At 29.9% G+C, this 25,496-nt stretch overlaps 2 protein-coding genes across 2 annotated transcripts; one reads left to right on the top strand and one right to left on the bottom strand.

Annotated features, from left to right (window-relative positions):
• The first annotated feature begins 257 nt into the window (after positions 1 to 257).
• LOC116774498 (MIT domain-containing protein 1) lies at positions 258 to 2,166 on the top strand. The gene is made up of 4 exons (XM_032667248.2): positions 258 to 601; positions 684 to 922; positions 1,135 to 1,334; positions 1,865 to 2,166. The coding sequence occupies exons 1-4, from the start codon at positions 475 to 477 to the stop codon at positions 2,025 to 2,027; spliced, it is 729 nt and encodes a 242-aa protein (XP_032523139.2). The 5' UTR covers positions 258 to 474; the 3' UTR covers positions 2,028 to 2,166.
• LOC116774495 (uncharacterized) lies at positions 2,155 to 25,496 on the bottom strand. Its single transcript, XM_032667246.2, has 9 exons — positions 25,283 to 25,496; positions 6,927 to 8,783; positions 6,576 to 6,857; positions 6,199 to 6,502; positions 5,392 to 5,679; positions 4,786 to 4,957; positions 3,725 to 3,924; positions 3,221 to 3,405; positions 2,155 to 2,948 (listed from the first exon to the last, which is right to left on the bottom strand). Exons 2-9 carry the CDS (start codon positions 8,780 to 8,782, stop codon positions 2,681 to 2,683), a joined length of 3,555 nt encoding a protein of 1,184 aa, XP_032523137.2. The 5' UTR covers position 8,783; positions 25,283 to 25,496; the 3' UTR covers positions 2,155 to 2,680.

The raw sequence follows: 25,496 nt of genomic DNA, 5'->3' as shown, positions 1-25,496 counted from the left end.
AAAAGTAGTATTCTAGTACTTTTGAAAAATATAAAATTTTAGTAAACAACTAAAGTTATTATTAATTTGATAGCAGTTTCAAAATGATAAAAAATTAATGCATGGTTTTATTTAAAACCCATTAGTTTTGAGTACAACAAAGACTAATGTTTCTCTTTATAAAGTTTTTTTTTATATTCTATCGTTTATAATAGTTTAAACGGGGAATTACTGTTAAACGTCATATTTTTCTTTATTTTTAAACTTTAACAATTGTCAATGATTACTTCAATTTCGTTGTCATGTAGAAACTACAGTTTACATTAGTTTTAAGCATGAATAAAAGTTACAATTAATTAACAATCCATAATTATGAGTAAATAACTATCAACAACTTATATAAACAAGTGCTCTCTTTTTTTGGATTAGTTTTATTCAGTTGTTGTCATCAATAAAATACAGTTATAATTACAAGCGATCTAAACAAAATCAAAAATGAATATTGAAAACGCTGCTATAAATATTCTAAAACGAGGCGTAGAATTAGATACCAAGAAGAGGTATACGGAAGCATTGATTTGTTATCAGGAGGGCTTACAAATACTTGTGGATAAAATGAAAGGTATGCATTTTTGTTATTTTCACTGTAAAATATAAAGCAATAGAAAAATATAAAGTTATTCATTTTTATTACAATTTACCAGATGATATAGATGATGTAACTAAAAAGTATTTGAGGAAAAAAGTGGAAGAATATATGAACAGGGCGGAGACTATAAAGAAGTTGGTCTTGAAGCAGAAAGAGACTGGACAGTTCCATGAACAGATTCAGATTGAGAATAATTCAACTGGACACAGTTACGCAGCTTTATTTGGAAGGTTTCTAGATGATGAGGTTGAATATGTCATAGTTGAGGATCCATATATTAGAAGTTTTCATCAGGTTAGACTTACTTATTCATGTTGCTTATGGTTTGATGTATTTTAGTTAAATGTATTAGTTTTTTCTTATACCCATTAATGAAATCTATCGATTGCATTTCGTAAGAATTCCATTTTTTTTTTAAAGTTATCGTACTAAAGACAACTACAAAGTTAATGTAAAATGTAATCAATACTTTCAAGTTTCTTAACTAATTTAAACTGTGATTTCAGTGTCAAAACTTTCTTCGCCTCTGTGAATTACTTGTAAGAAAATGTTGCAATTTAAGAAAAATACAGTTAACAACAACCAAAGACGACAAATCGGAAGGCAATCAAAGGATGTGGTTTTCAAATTTATTGCATGATCTCAGCCAGTACAAAGTACACCTTATCATTAAGTACTCTGATACTCTACATGATAGGCAAATAATGTAAGCATAGATTAAAAATATTACTTGTTTTGTCTGTGGAGAGATTATTTTTAAATTAAGGCAGTTACATGTCTGCAACAAAATCATACTACATACATGTGTAATGTTTGGGTATGGGTATAGAAAAAATTGTTTATTTTGAGACGATTCACTACTTTTGGAGTATTTAAATTTAGAATTAATCTTGCAAATTGTCTGTTTACACAGATGTTAAAATTAGTTCTGTATTTCAAATGAATCACATAGATGAATAATAATTTTTGCAAGTTTTCAAAGCATTTGTCCTAATGCACATCACTACTATTTGTGTATTGATTTTTTCTTACTTCATATATTATAGTCTACATGTGTTTCTACAATTTTTTTTATTACAACTAATAATTTCCTTGTCAGATAATGCTTTTCATACATTTTATACATAATTTTCTAACCATTACGTCAATAATCGATTGCAGTTTGACTTATTGGCTACAGCAAAATATGCAACAACCTATGTATATATAATTAACAATAATTCTATGTATTTTCAGATTAAGTTCCGGTTGGATAATAAAAATAGGTAGAGGCTTAGATTTCTTTAAGGCTCCGGAAAATAAATTCTGTCTCGGAATGTATGATATGGATTTACGACAGTGCCATGAAACTACAGTTGACATTGTTCATTCAAAAAATGTTAAACAATCTTACGGATAATAATATTCTCGTTTGTAATGATATTCAAATCTTACATAATACAATAATTGTTATATAAATGTATATTTTTATAATCGGATAATGAATTATTGACTTGTTTCACGATATGAAATGAAATAAAACGGCATTCAATGAGTAACATACTTTATTTATAAACAGATAATATAAGACATGTACCTACACGGTATAAGGTGGTTTCAAAATTAATATATAAAGTGATAAGTACTTTAAATTACAATAGTTCACAACAGTACTCGCATGTGTGATTATAAATAGACTGAGACTAGCAAATACAAGTATGGCCTCGGAAAATAACTTAAGTTAACAAATAATAATTATAAAAGTCCTTACATTCGTAAGGGGAATGTTTTGCAATCTCATTCGAGATTTGTCAATTGATTTCTAGATGTATGCTTGAAGATGACTAAGAGGTAAGATTTCCTGAATATTTCTGGGAATGTTAAGCATTGTATTTATATTTCTTTTCCATATATTATTATAGTACCTTTATTCATGCTTTTTGAGCAAATAAATTATCTTTGGGTTTGCTTCGCCCCTCCAGTACAAAGCTATCCCATGATAGCTTGAGGATTCATAGCCTTCGAAGTTATTAATTTTAATAAAATTTCCAAATAATAACTGATGTTTAAAATTTAAACATAGCTTTCTTGTTTAGCAGAAAATAACATGAGAGATTCCATCAAGTGCGGTTTAATCATTTCTTTGACATCCTTTTCATCATTAAAAGCTTCAGGGTAATGTTTGTGTAGAGTTCGAAGTGCTTTCAGGGTGTGGATGAGTGTCTGATCTGGGTTTTCATCCACATGAGGTCGAGTTCTCTGCATCCTAACCAATCGGATAAGATGAGGAATGCCCTCAAGTTGTACTATCTGATGTGCCACGTCTGGAATTACTGCTAACCTGGAAATATACCAATTATTATACGATATGAAGACTGATTTCATTAAAATTCCACCAAAGACAAAAAAATATGTAATTTAAAAAAAAATCTAATTATTTTTCTGTTGGTTGGTTGGTTGTTTTAAATATGGCCTTCATCGGTGGAAAGACGTACACATAATATTCTGCCAGTGTCGTGTAACTTTGTTTTTGTTACAAGTTGGGTGATAAACATAATTGTTATCTATTGGTCCTCATATCAATAGAGTATATGTACATATATAGAAACAAACCTAGATATAGCTTCAGCAGTATGACAATGTAAACGATGAGTTGCGCGTAATTCTGCGGCGCGGGTCGCTAGCGGTCCGCTGCGCGCGAAACACACTAGCGCCACACTGGCGACCGGGGATCGTGACAAGGGTAGAATACACCGTGACACACGAGACAGAGACGCCAAGAGAGATGCCGTCTGTTCCTGGAGAATAAATCTTATGTTAATAACTATGATACGCCCACCAAAGAAAACCTTGACATTTTCAAAATATTCCACTATTCAGTGCTAAAGAAGTCATAGCATATAACATTTTGCGTTGACAAGATGTCCATTAATAATTATCGTTTGTATTTGAAATGATTTTTTAAATTTCGAACTAATGTTATATTACAACCTTCAGGTTTACTTTTGAAATTTTTAAAGATGGTTACCATTTTATTTAAAATGTACCGACATATTATTTTAAATGAAGAGGCTTATATTTTTAATTAATTGCAAACGTAATTCCAAAAGCACTAACCTGTAGGAATACAGATATGTTTGGTCCCCGTCGTTTGACTGCGTCCAATAATTTCTCAACCGTGTGATATTTATTTATCACTTCTATTATATCGGAGTCTGCGTCTTCTTTTTTCTCAAGTTCCAATTCCCTCACGAGATTGACGAGGCACGCCGTACATAGAAGGAGAAGCTGACAGCATTCAGTCCGGCAGAGAATATCTGTAAATACAGTCAAGTGAGTATCTTGCATCTGGCAGAGATTAAAGATTTATTAAAAGTCTGAGGCCTCTTGTAAATTTGTATAAATAGAATTTAATATTTCTAAATTTGTATAAACAGTAATCTCATCGTTCAAGTTTTCAACTTTTTTATAATTTTTATAAATATTAAGTTAAAATTTAGTCATAAAATTTTACTATGAGCACATTATTATGATTGTGATTTTTACTTTGTTAAATAAATAACATTTTAGAAAACAATACAAAAGGCTAATTACAGATATTTACAATATCGTATTGTAAGTTAAAACAGCTACTGCTCACTAGATGCCGCTTTATAGTACAGCGGCAATTTTATTATTCAATCAACATCAATTTCACATTTTCCAGGAATGTAATGCATTACGTACTGCATATCTAATAAAGCAGCTATCGTAACCTATCAATATAATGGATATTGATTTTATCGGTTGTCAAATATTACTGACAATTGTATTTACTAAAAAATACCAACTCCTTGTGTACTGTTTCTTAACTTAATATTGTGTTGAAAAAGAGCATATAAAACCTACATGGTGACGGAGTTATTGAAATGTACATTGATTATATTTGAAATTATGAATTATTACTAAACATTATTTCCATCCTTGGACATTGAAACTGGTATTGCTTAAGTCACATTATATATTAAGGCAAAAATACACTATTTCTAAAACGTGATATTTTATCAAGTTTGGATGCTATTGATTTTATACAAAAATAATTAACAACAATCTAAGTAAAATGTCTTGCAGATTCATAGTATAATGGTACCTATAACTGAAAAATACACATATATATATTAGCAACTGGGTTTACTCACCAGTGATATGCTTTATTATGTTGTCGAGGTATACGTGTAGCTGTGTTATATCATAGTGTCCCCTCAGCCAGGGCGCTGTTATCTGAGTGAGAACGGTGATAGCTTCACGCATTTGAGGTTCAGGATTGGAACTGTCTGATAGTATGTCCGATAAGATTTCTATACCGCCTCCCTGTAATAAAAATTGAAATAACTACTGTAGTTCCACATTAAATAATCCTTAGTAAATAGTGGTCATTAAAATTATATGTTTATCTTAAATAAATATCTTAAACAGTTAATACTTAATATATGTACTCCTAAATCACATAACTTAAGAATAATATTATGAATGCGATTATTAGAAAAGTTAAAGCAACAGATAATATAAAATTATATAAATATTATTTCACAGTATTGCCGATGACAATTGTTGAGATTATTTATTAATCACAATAAACCGTCAGGTTCGCCTTTAACAGGCATAGGTCAATTGGCCATGGCAATTAATATACTAAAATACCATTCTCTATAAGGAATAGAAAATTAGTCATTTTAAACGGCGGGTTTTATAAAGAGCGATACTCAATTGCAGCTTTATTAAGCATAATAGCATTAGACTCATACCTCTTCAAACTGTTTGACAGCTTCACCTGTCACACAGACAGTGGCAAGCGCGCGTAAAGAGAGCGCTTTTATAGAACTTTTCTTGCTTTCGATAATTGCTGTCAACAAGGCCCTCGGTACACCGCAGTCGACGAACGGCAGTTCTGTGATGCTTTTCATGATTTTCGTACATTTTACGTGTAATGAACTTTCAGTGTTTTCCGTCAACATCGCCAAATGGCCGATGGATGTGAGAGTGCTTTTTAGTATCATGTCTGATGGTGGTTCTTCGATAATTGACACAAGCGTCTAGAATATAAATGATAAAATCTCTCATGTTCATATATATATTTGTTACACACATAATAGAAATGATTAAATTAATGTTTTATTGCACAATAGTATTAATTCTGTTTCCCGTAACGTTACGCAAGTAGGTAAATAAAATTTTATTTAAGTTAAACCACGATATCGTCCTTTTAAGAGAACATATTTCAAATCACATTTTCAACATCAGTTTTTTATTATAAATAAAATAATAATCTTGATAAATAAATGTTTTGTTTTAAAATGAAGGTGACTTTTACTTTGTTAATAGGAGAACGACCTCAGCGATACCTTTACGTAACTTAAATTAAAAAGTAACTTTTCCCATAGATTCTTACCGATATAATTAATTTCATATTGCGTGGTTTCATGTCGAAACGAATCGACACTATTTCTTAGCACGAAAAATAAGAGTGTATACATTTATTATAGAAGTGAAACGAGTTCGGATATAAGTTAATATTGAAGCGTTTGTTAATTCTATATAAAATATACACATACCTTCATTTGTTGGACGAGCACGGCTTTTGTGGTTTCCAAAAATATATCAATTAGTGTATCCAAATGTTTTTGTACCAAATTCCACTCGGGTCTGCTCTCATTCAGTTCAACTTTAACATCTTCTCCGATGTCTATTAACTTCTGGAGGTACATTTGTAGGGACATTTTAATTTTGTCCCATCTCTCTGGGGTCTCTCCGGGAGGTTTTGTGTTCAGGGTGATGCTGTGTGCTAGCACAAATTCGTTAATATTCGCCACTAATAAGCATATTTGTTCTTCACTGGTGTTATTCGTCTCCATTTGTCTGTAAAAATAAAATAGGATTAAATAAAATTCTAAAATAAGCATAGTAAATACTTTATTTTTTATTATTTTACCGTAAAACATCGCTGTATTGATGAACGATAATTTGTCCGTGTGTTTGCACCTTCTTTATATTTCCGGTTATAGTTGCCGAGTTGGATGAAACCATAGCTTTCATTTCCGCTCCCAAAGGCTTGCTCTGCAGGGTTGTCATGCATTCGTTCTCACAAGACCCCACTAAATCGCACAGCCAATATTGCACAGGCTCTGGTTTCCTATCACACAGACGTTCCAAATTCGTCTGATCTATACTCCTTTCTCTGTACAGTATCTCATCTCGGTTGTTTAACACTAACCTGTGAAATACAAGTCATTGTAATGCTGTTATTTAATTACGAACGCGAAAACGAAAGTCTGGAACTTACCCACTGTTAAAGTTTTGTAATAAATTTACTCTGCGTGGCTTTTTGTTGCTACTAAGTACGTCAGTCATGAATTCGTGAGGAGCTAGCATTTTTGGTGTGGATGTGCAACCTAGGTCTAACTGTACATCCATAAAGCTTGTATAGTCATCTTTTAATTTCTCACGTTTTGAATCGTGCGTTAATACTTTGTCGGTTTTTGAATTGCTTTCGTACGGTATTTTTTGTTTATCTTGGAACTGTGGCGGAGGTGTTAATCTGTTTTTATCCACATTACCATTTTGGACATCCTTACTTTTTAGATTCATATCACTATCTGTCTGTACAAGTCTCTCATTGTAGTGTGGAATGAGCATTTCTTTCTGCGGATGTGCAACCACTACCCAAGAGTTTTGGTCTGATGTTCTCGGCAGACCTAAGGAAGGTACCCTGCTACCGTCTAGCACTCCACCTGCAAGTTTATCAACAACACCTGGCTTTTCTTTTCTGTTAGAAAACAGCCTAAAGGCTTCTTTTGCTTTATCCTTCCCGGCTGATCGATGTTTAGCTTTAGGACCGACCTTTTTCGAAGGTTTTAAATGTAGACTATCCATAATATTCTTTCCTAGCAAGGCTTTAGTTGGCTTATGAACTTGTTCCTTTGGATAAACAGCTGGTTGATTTGGTAATTCTTCTTCATCTATATATCCTAAGGAGTGATAACCTTCTTGTATTTGTAATATTTGTCGGTCTAATTTCTGGCCCTCTAAATTAAGCGACTGGTTAAGTCTGTTCCTCTGGAACTTAGGAGTAGTCGTGATAGCAATATTTTCTTCATTTGACATACTACGTCTGTATTCCGGCTTGGAAGACGATATTTTTTCCGTGGGAACGTATGACACGTTTGTTATTGGTGTACGCACCCTCGGCTGATTGTTTACTGCAATTTCGTTATTGTGTGATAATCGTATATATTCTAAACTATCATCACATTTGTTTTTATTTGTATCCAAGTCTTTAACAGTAGCCATTTTTATAATCGTTTGGTTACAATCGCTGTCGCCAGTTGTAATCTTTTTGGCTGGATACTTTTTAGACGGACTTAAAATATTTAAATTTTTATCTTTGGCATCGTTTTCTATTGCACTTGAATTTGGAGTATTTTCTTTATTATTCTGAGTCATACTTTTGATAGAGTTATTATGTGCGTTTCTTTTCAAATTAGAATTTAAAGCTGTGTCAAAAGATTTGTTGAGTTTATCTTTACGTTGATTATCGTCATTTAAATTTTTCTGAATTTCATCGAATTTCTTATCCTTTAATAAATCCATGTGTTCTTGATCTTGGTGTACTTCGAAATACTCTTGAAGGTCATATGGAGTTTGTATGACGCTGCTGCTGCGGAGACGAGGTTTTGGTGTCGGCGTATTAACATTGACATTGGAATAGTCAACTTCATCTTTACTGTTGTGATGTGAGTTCTGATACTCAGCCGCTTGTTTTATAGTAACGTTTTCATTATTATTTGAATCGCTGCTGTTATTTGATTTATTTTTGTCATTTTCATCTGATGGCGAATAGTATTGGGACGTTGGAGGAGAGCTATCAGAATCTGAAAAACCAGAATCCTGGCTTTTATGACTTCCTGGACTGCCGTGACGAAGAGGCCATTGATTCGGCAAATTATTGGCTTGCGCCAAGTTGTCCGCGCTATTGTTTCTTTGTTCGGGTTGATTGATCCAATGAGGAAGCTGGGGCTCCCACTCTGGTTCAACTCTCTGATTGTTTTGGTTCCACTCGGGTTGTGCCACTGGGCTGCCGATATTTGGTGGTGAGTCACCCCACCAGACCTTGCTTCTTGTACGTTGAAAATTCGACATCCTGCAACAAAAACAAAAAGGTAAATGACTCGTGGGAAAAAATGAAGGTGTTTGATGTAACGATCGGCTATAATGGTGACGTAATTTCTTGGTCCATTATCTTGGAATTTGAGAGGGAAACGCTTGATGCGTGTCGACCTTTATTTATTGTTATTAGATTTTTATGGATCGTTTATAATCAAATATTTGTACTAATTCGTGTCTAACATACGAGCATATAATATGTTTTAAGTCCTGAAAAGAAAAAAACCTTAATATAGAAAGCAAAGCATTTAAAGCAACAAATTGCATTACAATTCATAAATCTCGAACACCACACATTGCAGGCAGATGTTCAAAACCGTTGCTGATTCTATTGTCGGTGAAGGGGCATTCAAATACTTCTTTGATTTTTCCCCCTTACTTTTGACTTGGGATTCTGACCACTCAAGTTGTGTGTGAACTCATTGTTGTTATTGGCGTTGAAAATTAAAACTTTACTGTGTTGTAATAAGTTTGATATTCATATGAAACGCTAAAAGTTTGTTTTTAGTGTAACTCAGTAGTTATTGCGGTTTGTCTGAGTCAATCTGTGATTCACTCAATACTGTAGTGCAAATTATATGTGCTAGTTTTGTTAATACAGCTCATTATATGTCACGTTATTATTGTATCTATTGTTAGCAATTATAAAGTGTTCCAATTAATTAATTACTAGCTATTTATATACAAAACATTTACGCATTAATTTCAAAGTTTTTTAGTGAATTTTTTATTAATATTCGCTAATTGCTAACTCGCGAGAAACTTTATTTGGCATTGAATAATATACGCTTGTGCAATGATACAACACTTCGGCTGATTGATTAAAAATATATTTCATTTCATATACGCAATAAATACGAGTTGTAGCAAACTTATTTGAATGTTCCCAATGATAAAACATTCATACTAAGTTTTAAACGAAATAATCGTTCTAATATTTTAATTTCAAAAATTCAGAATAATATATGAATGTCAGTTGCTGTTTCACGAAAAATTATTTTACAGGTTTTCATAAAACTTTATAGTAATGTAACTTGGACATCAGGATAAGTCATAGATTATAATTTATCCCGGAATTCCGTTTAGTTACACAGGATCGAGTCATAAAGTCCTGTGATATAGACTGTAGATGTCGCTGGCGTCGTTACAATATATTTTGTTGTTATTTAGTTTTTACATTTTCTTCCAGCCCGAACCCAAAGGCTGTGTAGACGAAGTCGCGAACAAAAACTAGTTTAATATAAAAAAATCTTACGTCCACTTAGACGACGATATATATTTTTTATTTACAACTGCAGCATAGCGACTTAACGTTAATTATTTCGTAATACATTTAAGGAATTAGCCGATGGTAATGTGTAAACGCACTAACCGTTCCGTTTTACTGACCCAGTTAAATAATCTACTAATTCCCATTTTGAGTACTGCTTTAGTCTTAGCAGTAATAAGTTGAGCGTTTTAACGTTTAGTCACGTTTATACTAACAAGTAACATATATAGGGGATGCGGGATAACGAAAAAGGCAGTTTTTACAACCGCTTCGTTTTACACTCCATTATAATTTGACATCCAAAAGTTGTAAGCAAAATTCTTACGTTCAATTAATTGATGACAGTAGATGTTGCATGTCCTGAACTTAAACAACTATAAATCAAAGTTTCTTCACAACAGGTTTATTTAATGTAATGACATTTATATTCTTATGTAATGTAGATGAAATATAAATATATTTCTGTAAAGAGTATAAACGTTAAGAAGAATTTTAAAACATGCAAGGAATTTTATCAACGTTAACAATGTCTTTGACCTTCTGATAGTGAAGCCCTCGACGACTTCCTTAGACTTCTGTCACCCTGGTACATTTAGATATGCTTCAATGGTAACAATAGCTGTTCGCTTCGACAGAAAATAAACCAATTTATATTATATGCTATTATTTGTTAAAAGCTTTATAAGTAATCAAAGTAATCAAAGTAATCTAAGTTACTCCTTAGTGCATAAGCTATTTGTCAGTGAAAGTTTCCTCAAAGGCGGTCCAGTTGTTTTAGAGATTAACCGATACAAATAAAAAGACAGAGAAAAAATTTGAAAAAATTTGGTACATGTACCGGGTTTACGTTTATATGTATCAAGCAAAAAGCGGATATTTTATAATTAAAAACAGACACTCAAATTTTATTTATTGATATAAATAGCAATTGTAATAGAAAACGCGAACTACATACTGTAACGAAGATTGATGTTCTCTTATAAAACAAGATCTAGTTTTTTATGTTATTGTATCAGAATCAGAGCAGCGTCATAAATACTAAACGAGAAATGAAAGCATGAAAAAAAATATATAGCACGTTTGTCAAGCTTCATTACATGTATACACCGCTTTACTACGTTCATTACTTGAACATTCGAGGCGTCACATATAAAACTAGTGTTTTTGTCAACAAATACAATTGCGTTCGCACCTGACTTATGAACAAGGATAACGACTAACTTGTTATTGTACTTGGTATATATAATGTTTTAACTAATATATGATGGAATGCGTTCAAAAAGCAGCTGGCGTAACGGTCGCGTGTCATCTGCCATACGCCACGCTCCGTACGGCACGAGCCCTTTACATTAAATAATAAAAATAATCACACTTAACCTCCTCAATATTATGTAGAAGACGATTAATATAATAAAATCTGTAGTTAAAGAAACGCAAAGAGTAATTTATTATCTGTTTAAGACTATTAAAATTGTCATTAAAATTGATTTATAATCTGTTTTTAGCAAAAAGCGTTTATAAATATCATCAATGCTGGTAAAAATACAAGTAGTCATCTTTATAAAAAAAATATAATAAATAAATAAAATCCATTAGACGAACTCCTGCGTCTTTTCTCGACACAGTTTTCAACATTATAATTCGTCCAACAAATAAAAACGTTGACATTGGAAAAATATTGTACGAATCCAGTGCGAATGAAGCCAAAGCTTTAAAAAAAAATGACATCAAACAATAGTTGTTAAAAACCGTTACTATCAAATATTGATCGGTACATCCGTGTAGTGATTTGATCTCTATGGTAACGACCAGGTGTGAGAGTTCCGCTTTTTTTAGAGAAGGGTCGTTTTCGCGCCCCTTATCGTCGGATGCTATGGATTCTATATACAGCGGGTGAAAAATGTAAAATATTAGTTTGGATAATAATTATAAATAATGATTTAAGATGAGTACTCGTTCATTATTTTAAAAGTTATAGATAGAATATCAAATTTTATCTAAAACAAATTTTATGAATATATAAATTTCTCGTAATTCTCATAAATCGTTTATGATTTAAGTCACACCAGGTGTTGTACTAATGTATTCAATTTACGTCAATTATTATACGCCGTTTGTAATGATTCCTATTATAGCGTATCAATTGACTCAGGTGTTTATATTTATTTATTATTATTTAACATCTTTAATAATAAGCGAAACATTTCTCGACACATCTTCCACGTAACTGTGTTATGTTTGAATAACTTTCCAATGATCATGTAATCGTTGGATATTATTTGCATAAATATAAAAATTTCTTCCATTATATATTCAAACGTATGTGACATATTAATAGGTACATAAATAATTCTTATATAATATTATATATTTGAAATATATTATTCTGAACGACCTGTATAATGAGGGTTTATCGCATTCTCAATGTAACTTACCGGTTCTTTAACATCTGTCCTCGACGGCGTTCCATTCCACGTTAGATATTAGATATTGGGACTTCCGATAGTGCAGTGAAAGTAATGTATTACGTAAAATGTGACGACTTGTCAGATGATTAACCTTTATGTACACGTGAAAAATACGGTAACGAAAGTTATGATTCAAATGAATTTAAAACACCAGTAACAATTCATAGAGTCAAATTCAAAAACCTAAATTCCAAATTTCAATTATAAATGTCGTTATAAAGAGCTTGCGAAAATACCTTGTTTCAAAAATATTCTGTTTATATTTTTTTTAATATTTTGATCGTTTTATATAAAAAAAGGACCGTACAAACTATACTAAAAAAAGGTTTTACGCAAGGCTGAATGCTCTCCGATGCTTCTCATAGGACACGCGTTGGCGGCATATGGCTGATAAAAAAAGTAGCGGTAAACGGCGCGTGGCGATGGTTAACTTTTGACACGTGGGCGTTTTGAAAAGACTAAACTTTACAGTATAAATATATTGTTTAGCTTTACTATATTGTACCATGATCATTTATTACGTAAATTTTGTTTATAATAACAAGATGAAGGTGACAAGTAAAAATTATTAAAATATTAACTGTATAACAGAACCTTGGCTTTCAATTATAGTGGGTTGACATTTAGAAACGCAGCTGCAAAATTGTGTAATTGGCAGTTAATTTTTCAGTGGCAGATGTTAGTCTTTGTAAGGTTTTCTAGCCGTTTAAGACTGTTGTTTATTTATATACATTTTAAATGTCAAGATTTCAATGTTAGACCGTTCGATGAATTAAAAAAAAAAGTTAAATGCAACATACAACCTCCATGCTCAAATATTAAAAATAAATTACTAGATTTTTACATATCTGTCTCTTAATTATTAAAAAATAAAATATAATAAAGCTATATAACTATTTAGTGAATGATTAATTTAATGACATTTACTGTATGATGTAATGTGATACTGTTTAAGAGGCGATCACACTTCTCATGCCTGTACGGAATTCTCTTTGTGTTCTTCAAATATGGCGACTTAATCACGGACAGGGAATTTGCACGTGCGATTATGAGTTAGTATTATAGTAAGAACATATCCTGACGTCAATATCAAAGCATGTTTGCAGTGACTTAATATTACAGCAAGCATAATCTGTATATACAACATGGTCTATAGTTCCATAAAGCTATCATTCTAACATTTCTATACGTATATGAGTATTGACTATGAGATGATTACCATAATTACTGACTGGTAATATTCAGAATATGTATTCCGACGTGAAGACAACATTTACGTGCTGACACGAGTTTGTAATCAGCGAATGCTTGATGGATTGGTATAAATCTAGCGAGTTATTAAGATCATAGACAACAAGAGTTCTATTACTATTTTCGTACCACTTATATTAAAATCATTTAATAATTAAACGCCTTATATAAATTATTTTTTAAGTAAGCTAATAATTCTGTTTAAATTGATATAGCAAAGACATTTTTGAAATTATTGATCTGGATTTTTCTAGTACCTACATGATTACAGGATAATAGTTTCCGTGAGATATAAAATTAAAACGATAAAATGACTTTTAAATGATATAAAATTAATCTCTAACAACCCGTGGTATGGAATAAATGGGTTTAACATAAAACCACTGGTTAAAAGCAGTTTTATAGGAATAACTGCCCCCACAGACAAGGCTACCCGTACGAAACTTATGATAAAAGATGAATGATTGATTGATTGATGATGATGAATGATTGTAAATTTTTGCCGGTGTTTTATTACCATGAAAAACTTTATATTAAGAGTTTTTTTTTTATTTCGAATAACAATAAAATATATCTTTTTTACTATGGCAAATTATAAAATCGCATTTGATTAGGCTAGTGTTTATTTTATATATAAAAAAAAAATTGTTACTTTCTATGTTGAAAGGTGAATTAACGTAAGAAAAAGGAATACCTTTCTCTCTATCTTTACAATCACAGAAAAGCGAAGTACTAGTTATTATTCAAGCATAACTCGTACTATGAACCACGGTCATATATTTAAAATACAATAAAACTTCTTGAAATTAATTATAGCAAATCCTCTTTTAATGCATTCACAGATAATAAAAGTTATTATTAATAAAATAAATTTATTACTTATCTGTTCAGGTATTTCTTTTAATATTATTTATCTTATTTTTAAAGATATTTTATCTAATCTTGAAAGTGTTGAGATGAGATCACAAATAGAAACATCTTGAAGGTTCACGTACTAAAAACAAACTCATCAATATTTATATTCATTTACAAGGTTCATTTATTCTTTATGCAAAACAAAGCGAAGAAAGTGTGGGTATATTATATGTTATATAAAAAACATTTACAAACGACAATTTTGTTTGTTTTCATCGTATATATATATATGAATATAATGTTTTATTATTTATGTACAAAATTCAATACAGTAAGTTAAAGAGTAAATGCAAAACACGCTTGTTTTGCATTAGGCAAGTATAAATTTTTGTGATCCGAGAAACAGTGGCGGCTTTGACTCGACTTTCTTGGAACGTCGTGGGCAAGCGTTATTTCAATCTCTAGAATTACCACAAGTTTGTTTTGTCAAACTAGATACTTACGTTGGCATTGTCATTTGTAAAAAATATTTTTGAAGTGAAGCTTCTAATGGGACTTCCAACAAGGTTGCGTTAAAGGTTTCACATTCTTGGGAGTGGAGGGGTGAGGGTGGGTAGAAAGAGACAGAGTGAGAGGGAATGCGTGACGCTCTAAGATATGCGGGCTATCAATTATGACTTGTAAGTAATCTTAATAAAGTTTGTCATAAAGAAATACAAAAAAAATTTTAAAAATCAATTTCTACCTCTGCCTGTTTTCAATCCAACGTAACGAAGTTTCACCTCTTCCGCTCGGAGGGAATTTTTTTTTAGAGTTTGTATACAATAAAAAATAATTTATTATTATTCAAGGAAATATTTAGCAAATAAGGATTTGAGTAGTTTTATGAACTTTGGTAAATGGATCGAATGTATTTTTGCAGACTTTGTTATTACTGAAGACAGAATAAATGAAGTCTTCTTATAAAAAAATCAATACGAACCTAAACCGTTTCACAGGAATGTTAGTTTAATATACTAACAATCACCTGCGGTTTGGTTCGTAGTTGGAATACTAATAGTAAGACCAAGATTAAGATCTCCTAGTTTAAACTAAACATTGGCGAAGTCCGGTCACAGAGAAATCGTCTTAGATGCCATAGGTTTGTACTTAAGTAAATAACAATAAACGCTAAGTTGTTTTTTAAGTGTAATACATATCAGGATATCTAAGATTTTGGAGGGTACACATTTAAATTAAACTAAGTTTTTCGGATTTAAACTTTCTTATTATTTTATTTAAACTTTTTCCCGACATTTCCATTGCTTTTTAACATCCGTGACCACGGCCTGATGTGGACGCGATGAAAGAAGGAAAACGCTTAGTTATCCGAAAATCTTAGTTTCATTTAATATATATAGGGATTTTAGTTGTACTGTAATAGAAAATACAATTTTACTAACATTTTATCGTTATTTTTTATACTTGTTTTAATACATACAACTTGTTTTTTTTTTACTCAAACGTATGTTTTGTTTTACAAAAATAAGGATGCAAGTGCTTAACAAAAAGGACACAGGGTCAGTGAACTTAATAAAAAAATTCTAAATATTTCTGAAATAAAAACGAAACGAGTTTGATTTTAAACGGATTTCAAATGTGATGAATAATAGATTGTATAAAAAATAATAGTAATTTACAAACATTATCTTTCTAATTTATAATACAGAATACTTGGTTCAATGTGATATTCATGTGAGTTTGAACTAAGTTGTTCATTAGTATTTTATATTATATACGTTTAAAGAGTTCTCATGTTTAAATCCCATACTAATGAGTAATTTGTATCGCCGAGACAATTAACGTGAGAGGAGACAACACTTAAATTCATATTAAAAATAACTCATACAAAATATACTCAAAATAATATTTTGGTTACTACTTTACGTTTTAGTTATTTGCTAAATCTTTTTTTTTATGCCATGGCTTCATTCGCACTGGAATCTTGGAATGTTTTGCCAATATCAAAGTTTTTATTTGTTGGACGAATTGTAATCTTAAGTACCTACTGTGTGGAGAAAACACGAAGTTAGACTCCTTCGTATTTGACAGACGTCAGATGGAATAAAGAGAAAAAAATTAAACAGTCATAATAGTAATTAGTTTAAGATTGACAGTAAAACTGTTTTGACATTCAATGTTGCGCAAATCAAATAATACAGTTTAAGCAGACATTGGCAAAATATTCCAAGATTCCGGTGCGAATGACGCCATGGCATAAAAAAAAAACAATCTAAGCGGTCGTTTAAGTTTTATTGAAACAGATTAAAATATTTCATTTCGATTTTAAGTTTAGTTCTACGTTTTTGGCTTAAAATAAAGTATTCTCGGAATTAACTTATTTATCGCTACGCATTAAAATCAAACCCCCGCGTAACGAAGTGCGTTCCCATTTGAATTCCGATGAAGCATTCTGTATTCCGATCGCGTGTGGTGTCGGTGAGCTACCGCAGACTATTACCAACACGGAAGACGTTTTGTTACTTTTAATGTCACCAATTCTAAAAAGCAGCTCAATATATGATAGTTTTACTATTAAATACGAGTATTTTATCTATTCGATCAAACCTGACAGCTTTATTGGCGTTTCAATTAATGTTTTCATTATTATATGTGAAGTTTTTAATCAATGCCACGTAAATTATTAGAAATATGTTATAGGAATAAATATCTATTATTAAAAATGTACGTACGTTACGAAAACAATAGTTAATTATGTAATGAAATGCAGTAACGGTTTAAAAACGTGCAAACAAGAAGTTGTCTATGGATTATAGGTCATAGACAATGGTGTTCTAATAATAATTACATTATCATGTACATAACACCACTACGAATTTATAATACATTGATGTTACGAGGATGGCAAAGCAAGAAAATTATTCTTAGTATAAATTTATTAAATTCATACAATAATGTTGTAGAAAATATTGTGTTGCAATCAAAAACTAACGATAATTAAAAAAAAAATCTTGTCTTTGACAGTTGTTCTTCTCAATTGCTTTTTTTTCTAAATGTTTTCTAATGATTATTTTTTGATACCAATTTCAGCAATACGTCACTAATTACTCTATCATACACAAATATCAGAACATTTATAAAATAATTCTAAATTTCAAATTCATTACGACAAACAAGGCATTGTTGATCTCCTCCCAGGATAAAATCGGTTAAATTCCCACGAAAACCAATCGACTCAGAAGTGTCAGGTAAATAATCGATTCAGGCTCATTAAAATATCATTATATCGATATTAAAGTGTACCAACGCTCTAAGTTGTTGACGGATGTCAAATCACAAATGACACTTTCCCTTTGACGTTATACGATGATGTTTAGATAATTATAGTTTTGTTTGAGAAATTTTATTGCATTAATAATATACAGTGTGTGCTATTTAAATATAATATATATGTATCTATTTTTATATTCATTTATTCTATATATAATCTTTTACGTGAATTTATTTTAATTTAATTTTTAAAATTTTTCTAATTAATGTAAAAAACATTGAGTTTATTAAAATTATTATTATTATTAATTATATTTATTTTTTTTAATACATAGTTCAATAGTTTCTTGTTATCGTATAATGATTTATAATTATAATTATAATGCACTCACCAGAAGTTTTCTGTTTCAAACTTAACAGATAGTATACATTTTTCCACTCCTATAACTACCCACGTATCGACTCGAAACTGTCTGTGTTTAGTTTGATACGAACTCGTATTAAGGATACAGATTATTATTTTAAAATATATAGCATTGTGTGTAAGTGAGTCAAGCATTGTTTGCTACCGATTGTAAAACTTCCTGTTAAAATATTGTACTACATATAAAAATACAATTAAACATTATACTGGAAAACGTTGTTAACATTTCCGTCACTATTGAGTAAGGAATTAAGAGCAAGTTAGTAAAATTTTTTAAACTACATACTTATTTTATACAAAGGTGATTAATTGTTAATTTTGAGCAAATTGAAGTTCCAGTAAATTAATAGAATAAAGACGATAATATTATGAAGAGAAAAAGTATTTAATTACATATAATTCAATTTAAAAACAAAATCTGTTCTAACAAAGTATTGGATAACCAATTTCGTCTGACTACACAGTTTAAGTAAAAATGAAACTGGTTTGATAAAAAAACTTCTTATATTAAATTATTCAATGCATTCTCAGAAAAACAAACATTTATTTTAACGAAAAGTATATATATTTTTACACAAACACTCAATGAGTTCGGTTTGAGTATTAATGAGTCATAATACATACTAGCTGAAACTAAATTATTGTAAAAAAAAAATACTGGGCCACTATCTGAGAGAAACGTAAAGGTGAGTATGACTCACTCATTCATTCATCCGCGGGGAATGTCAGGTTCCCCGAAATAAGTTTATGAGTAACTGAGTCATGCAAATTTCACGTTCATTTAAAAATATGCCGGACTTGGTTATAATGATGATACGGTAACGATTTAATATTAATTTAATTTCAACTCGAAACTCATACAAAAAAGAACCGTCTATTATACGGAATAATAAGAAAAATACAAAGCATTTGGGAAAACGGTCGAGAAAATACCAATATATTATTGATTGCAAATAAACTAATGAAGTTAACAATCTAAATATATCGGCAACAAAACCATTATGAACCAAACGATCCCACGTTCAAATCAACAATTTACAATCGAATAAAGTAAATCGAATAAAGTAAATGGTTACCTTGAACCAAGTTCAATAACACAAGCGGATTAGTCTGGCGATTCAATCAAACAGATTAAATGGCATAATATGTAGAAATCATCTCGTATTTATTTTGTTATTTAAAAAAAAATGCATTAAACCTATTCTATGATTAGTGATTCTGAATTTATTCACTAGTTCATTAATATAAACTTTATTTTGATTCAAACCAAAGATTTCTATTGAGTATTCAATGATTTAATGGCTGAAAACTTTTTATATCGTCTAAATACAGACTAAATCAGAAAAAAATAATATTTAAGACAGACTCTGTAATACTGTTAAGTAATATCGTTCGCGTAATTTATTATTGATAATTGCATTGCTTTTTTAATTCAAGGAAACCTAACAAGACCTATGGAATTAGTGTGCGGCTTCACCACAGATTATATATCTCGTGTAACAATTTTGTAATTGAATAAATTAAAGTTTATTGTAATATTGTTTTATTTCTATGTAATAAGTTAACTTATGTAATAAGTTACAATAACCTATCATTACCGGTTGAGTAAAGTGCCAATATATTTGTTAATAAGAAACAGAATTTCAATTTGACTTAATATATGAGTTTTTATTGAAAGTCAATCTGTAGAATCTATATAACTAATAGAAAAGAATTTTTCTTCGCAAAAGATAAACTTTAGGTATCGAGAAACAAACAAAATTTTGATGACAAAAAACATTCATTCCTTTTTTTTTAAATATATAGCATTGTAAATTATTAGAAATAATTTCGAATTTTAGCACCTTTTTAGGCCTTAAAACCCAAAAATAACAAAATATTTTGAATTTTATTTACATTACTTTACTGCTTTTTGATATGAGACCTATTTTTTATTATTTTAAGTAAACATTTTCACTGGTCCTCAATTAAAAATATATTGACAAACAGAAAGGTTATGTTTAAAGGGTTTTCGTTTAACTGAGTGATGTTCGAAATAGTTGCTAGGGATACACAGATAAAAAATATAGAATAATATAATTGGTACAATACAGTTAGGTATGTGCATTATTATGTTTTATATTTATTACAGTCATGTATTGGTAAAACCTGTATTTATGCCAGGCAAATAATATATAAACATTTACCGTGTTTACTGCGGACATAATTATATTTTACTATATGTTGACACTTGACATCCATTTTGATTGATGCGTCACTGAAATCGACATTATGTGACAAGTGACATAACCAGATTTTAGTTGTTGACATTATTTATTATAATTAAAAAAGTACAAGTTTCAATGAAACATAATTATTAATTTGTAGATTATTTTTAACATAATTCCATGTTGTTGAAATTGAGTATTGTGTCTGTGCGATTGTATGTAGATGCACTTACGAGACCGCATTGCTAGAACCAGTCACAATGACAAGATTATAAATTTTAAATAAGATATGTTATATTCTCAAGATGCTTACTATTACAGACGAGATGTTGGTAGCTCATTCAAGTTTAACTAAAATACCATTAAGAGAACTCATATTATTTTTAAAGTATCAAAAAATCCCAGCTATGCCTAAATTATACATTTTTATATAAAATATTTTCATCAGTATACATTTAAATTAAACTTTAATTATGGACAGTTATAAATTTTCTTTTTATTACAAAATTTTATCCGACATGCCGATTATTTATTTATACTATAATGTCAAACGTCACATCACTATGAAAACATTACCACGAGATTCAAATGTCAGTAACGTTAAATTCCACCGGATATAAGAGGTGGCCACCCATCATTAGCTAGTAATAGTAATATGACCCTCGCCTTGTTGAGATACGATGATCTTATCTTATATTGTTTACATTACATTACCTTAAGAACAGCAGGTCTCATATAAGTACGTACTTTTAGGGCTTTTAACGATATCTGATACTAGCCTAAGCAGATTAGTTTAAACTTTACATATATGTACTTTGTTGATAATAAACTAGAGATTTAATTTTCTATTCAAGGAGTTTATTATGTATTTCTTCTTTATTTTAATTACGAATATATAAGGTAATTTGAAATTACTAGTAACTCATTTTGGTCAATTAATTAATTGATTACTAAGAAAGAACCATTTTATGAAATATGAAAAAAAAAAGATTATCTTTTGCTTGTTACGGAAGCTATATTAATTATTTATAATTTTTATAAGAACCAGTTTCTGAACATAAACTTAAATTACTTTAAATTTTTGAACGGATCACATTTGACATTCCCTTAAGAAATAATATTTATACTTTTAATAATTTAAATTTTATTATCAGTTTATAACTGGACTGTACATAATTTCTTTCGAGTTTTCATTCGTAAACTTCGCAAGTGATAGTAAAAAATCGTACGGTTGGAAAATTACGCGAATTATCTTCCTTGCTATATTATTTACATATTGCGATAGATAATTTGTTTTTATATGTTTACGTGATTTTCGCGTTATTACGTACAAATGGTATAGTAAAAGGCACTAGTTATAAACAAGGAAGTGTAAGTGTATTATAAGACAAATACAAGTTTAAGACATGATATGGAAGAATTTGTATAGAAAATTAATTTTTAAAACAATCTATATAAGATATAATCACAATTTTCAAGTTTCTATAATAAAATTTTTATTGAAACAATTGCAGACTTCACTGTATACATGTCAATTATATAGACATTGGTTAAATATACTTATGTGTGTGTGTTACTGTGTGTGTGCAATTGTTATGTAGTTACATAACTTTAATTCTATTAATCTCACCGTTTCAACTTAACTGATAAAATATCAGTTATTACAAGAACAACTAATGTACGTATGAAAATTTTAAATCATTTTGTCAAGTTAAAAGTTATTTAATAAAGTATTAGAAAAGTTCATTTTTAATTTCTTTTAAAACCTTGTCCTTTTTTGTGCCTGTGTATGTACGCTACGCGTTTCGCTGATTTCTTTAAAACCATGCGTCTTTGGGTTGGATTAACGTTATTGAGAGGATATTTAATAAGGAAGTTTCGAGCATATGACATTCCTACATACATTCATTATAATATTTAAATCTATAAAACGTAAAGGAATTGAAAAATAACACGGAATAATTATGTCTGCTATAGATTTTGTTATAAGTAAAAAAAATTTTGGAAGTCCAAATTCACATATTTGAATACTGTACCTATTTTCTATCGGACTTAAGTACACAAGAAATAAATGGCCACAATGTCTACATACTTTATTTTGCAGTTGAAAGCGTAGCTTCAAATATCATAACATTTTAAACAATAATTCGTAATTTTAAACCTAAACTAAGTGTATAAAAAAACTATCTATTCTTTTATCGATTTTAAATTTAAGTTATCTATAAAACTGGGTTAGTGATGAACCAAATCAAATATTATCGAAATAACTCACGTAAGTTGTATTCGATTCGGTTCATATAGTTGTTATCGCACCATAGTTGTATCTTTATAAATTGTTGAATCCTAAATGGATTAATTTGTGCCCATTTTATAGACAGGAAGCCATATTGTAGGTCAGAAAACGGTACACGCTAGACACAAGAGACGGCCATTAAAAAACATTGACGACATGTGTTTACCAATCATAATACAGATAATAAATATAATAGACTAATATTAAAATATTTAACAACTTGTCAAAATTAAAAAAAAATATATGACGTGTTATAGAATATAAATGTGAGTACATCTTGACATATTGAGTAAATATCCATGTAGTAATAAATGGCAGTAATGACATTACATGAATATATATATTAATTTCATATTTACACTATGAAATTAATTTTAAAGATATCTTACACAGTTCGACTTCTGTCCTGACCACGAGTTTGATTTGTGAACTGAATACAAGTAGTTTTCAGTATTTAATTTATACTTTCACGTTTATACTGTCATGTGAAAAGTTTCGTTAATGGAAAACTGGCTACTGAATACCGTGCATTTATTTTTTCCATCAAAACTTGTAAGCTTACTGGAGCTGATAAAATAGCGCTGTTATTTTTATATGAATTTAATATACAATTACCATTACATTCATATTCTAATAGAAATATTCAATAACATCGATAGTTAGGTTGATAAACGTGTGCGGAGATTGCAAATAAATAAACATTTTATGCAATTAACAGCAAATATTGCGCGCAAACTTATTGATAATGTCATAAATGTATTACGTACTATATATATCGATGTTGTGTATGTTATAATATAATGTATGTATGTCTTGATACATACGAATCCGTTCCCGTTTCTCATTGTATAACCTGTTTTAATACTATAACTTGCGAATTTATGAATGAAGAAATATTCACGCTCTGTTTGTAGTGTGCCGATGGAAACTTATAGTAATCGTAAAGTATTAAGATTAAGTTAGCAGGTGTGTAGGTTTTCTAATGTTTCGTATACAGTCACTTGGTAAAAAAATATATTTAATTCTATACATACAAGTTATTTTAATCTAAGTTATCATAAAACTAACTGAACTTATTAAAACTTGAAGTGTAAACAGCGCTTCTCACTGAGGTATATGGCTAAAGATTAGAGATGTGGCGAAATCTAAGAATATAAGTATATGGTATATAGATATTATAAATATTTATTATATAAAAACACATTGCATATAATCTCAGATCATCCCGGGTAAATAACTAAGTATGAGTGAATCTCTGAGTTCAGTCACAGCAGATAGAGGTATCTAATTTGTGTATAGGAATAAAAAAAAACTAATCATTATTAATTAAAAATGAACCATTTACAATATCTTTTACTAATATAATAAGGCGTATCTGCTTTGTTTCTTTTTCGTGACAAGTTTGCTTCGCGCAAGATGGAGTTGTCATACATATTGTACGTAGGAAACTTTTCCCGTTTCTCATTGAATAATCAGCGTAAACAACAATTTTTGTAATTTTTGACTGTCTGTCTGTCTGGTACGTTATAACTTCAAAACTACTCAACGGATTCGAACCCGGTTTTCACAGTTGGATTACATATAATTAGGAGCATCTTCAAAACTTTGTTTCGTCAAAATCGGTTAAGGGAAAAAGAAGTTATGGTCAATTTTAAGGTTGATATATAAATATATGGTTACGCGAAAAGTGATCAACACGCGGGCAGCAGCTAGTAAATAATAATCATTCAACTTACAAAGATATTGAATATATTTGTTTTCATTTATAGAATAATATAAAATCGTCCATAATTATGATAATTCATAACGAAGTAAAACTTTTCTGACTCAAATATAATTCATATCTACAGCCTAAATTATCAAAAGCTCTTCTTATCTACAACTTAAATTATCTATTAAGAATAAAAGTTTTGTGTACAAAGAACGCCAGGCATACTTTAAATATGAATCATTTACAAGCAACGCATCTTATGAGGCAAGAGTGTACATGTTTTTTTAAATACTCTATAAGTCGTAAGAAATATAAAAACAAATAAATGTTATACACGTTGTAGTTAAAATTAAGACACCAATCAAATATATTCAGTGATTTAAGTGGTTCAGTTAATAGTATTTCGGTTAGTACATGTCATGATTTTTAACTAGGTTCTTTTGCGGTGATTACTTATAACTTCAATATACTGCGAAACAATTAGTCACGATATTGTAACGAGAAAAACATAAGTTTGTGCGTAGACCTCACTTTTTACTGATTCGAAAAAAATAATTAGTTTCTGAACGCCTCGTCTAAAACTAGTTTAAAAACTATTTAAGACACAGTGTAATGTAAAGTATTTAGTTAATTTATAATGATAAAACTTAGAATAAATGTATCAAAATAAATAGGAATAAATGTTACACTATACACCGTGCTTAATTTAATAAATATTGTTACTTACCTTCAACTAAATTATATATGAAATCCAGTAAGTTTTAAAATATTTTCAGCAGGATTGCATAAATAAAAAAAAAACAGTTTTGTATCAGTACATTATTCACACTGTTTTATTGAAGTTACACGCGCACGGGAATGATATTTTCACGACACATTGTATAATCGAGCGATACCGGCGCGACTTGTCTCTCACAGTTACGTTCAGCGAATATAAATTC

The sequence above is a fragment of the Danaus plexippus genome, chromosome 26 (genome assembly GCF_018135715.1).
Source record: "Danaus plexippus chromosome 26, MEX_DaPlex, whole genome shotgun sequence".
NCBI classification, from domain to species: domain Eukaryota; kingdom Metazoa; phylum Arthropoda; class Insecta; order Lepidoptera; family Nymphalidae; genus Danaus; species Danaus plexippus.
The sequence above is the reverse complement of the archived record's forward strand: the minus strand, read 5'-3'. Positions and strand labels throughout refer to the sequence as shown.

Excerpts from the sequence above, each read along its gene's own strand:
- LOC116774498 (XM_032667248.2), top strand. The coding sequence starts at position 475 with ATGAATATTGAAAACGCTGCTATAAATATTCTAAAACGAGGCGTAGAA. Across the intron at positions 923-1,134 it reads ATATTAGAAGTTTTCATCAG|TGTCAAAACTTTCTTCGCCT; the intron begins GTTAGACTTACT and ends CTGTGATTTCAG. Across the intron at positions 1,335-1,864 it reads CTACATGATAGGCAAATAAT|ATTAAGTTCCGGTTGGATAA; the intron begins GTAAGCATAGAT and ends ATGTATTTTCAG.
- LOC116774495 (XM_032667246.2), bottom strand. The coding sequence starts at position 8,782 with ATGTCGAATTTTCAACGTACAAGAAGCAAGGTCTGGTGGGGTGACTCA. Across the intron at positions 6,503-6,575 it reads CAATACAGCGATGTTTTACG|ACAAATGGAGACGAATAACA; the intron begins GTAAAATAATAA and ends TTATTTTTACAG. Across the intron at positions 4,958-5,391 it reads CTGTCAAACAGTTTGAAGAG|GGAGGCGGTATAGAAATCTT; the intron begins GTATGAGTCTAA and ends TTTTTATTACAG.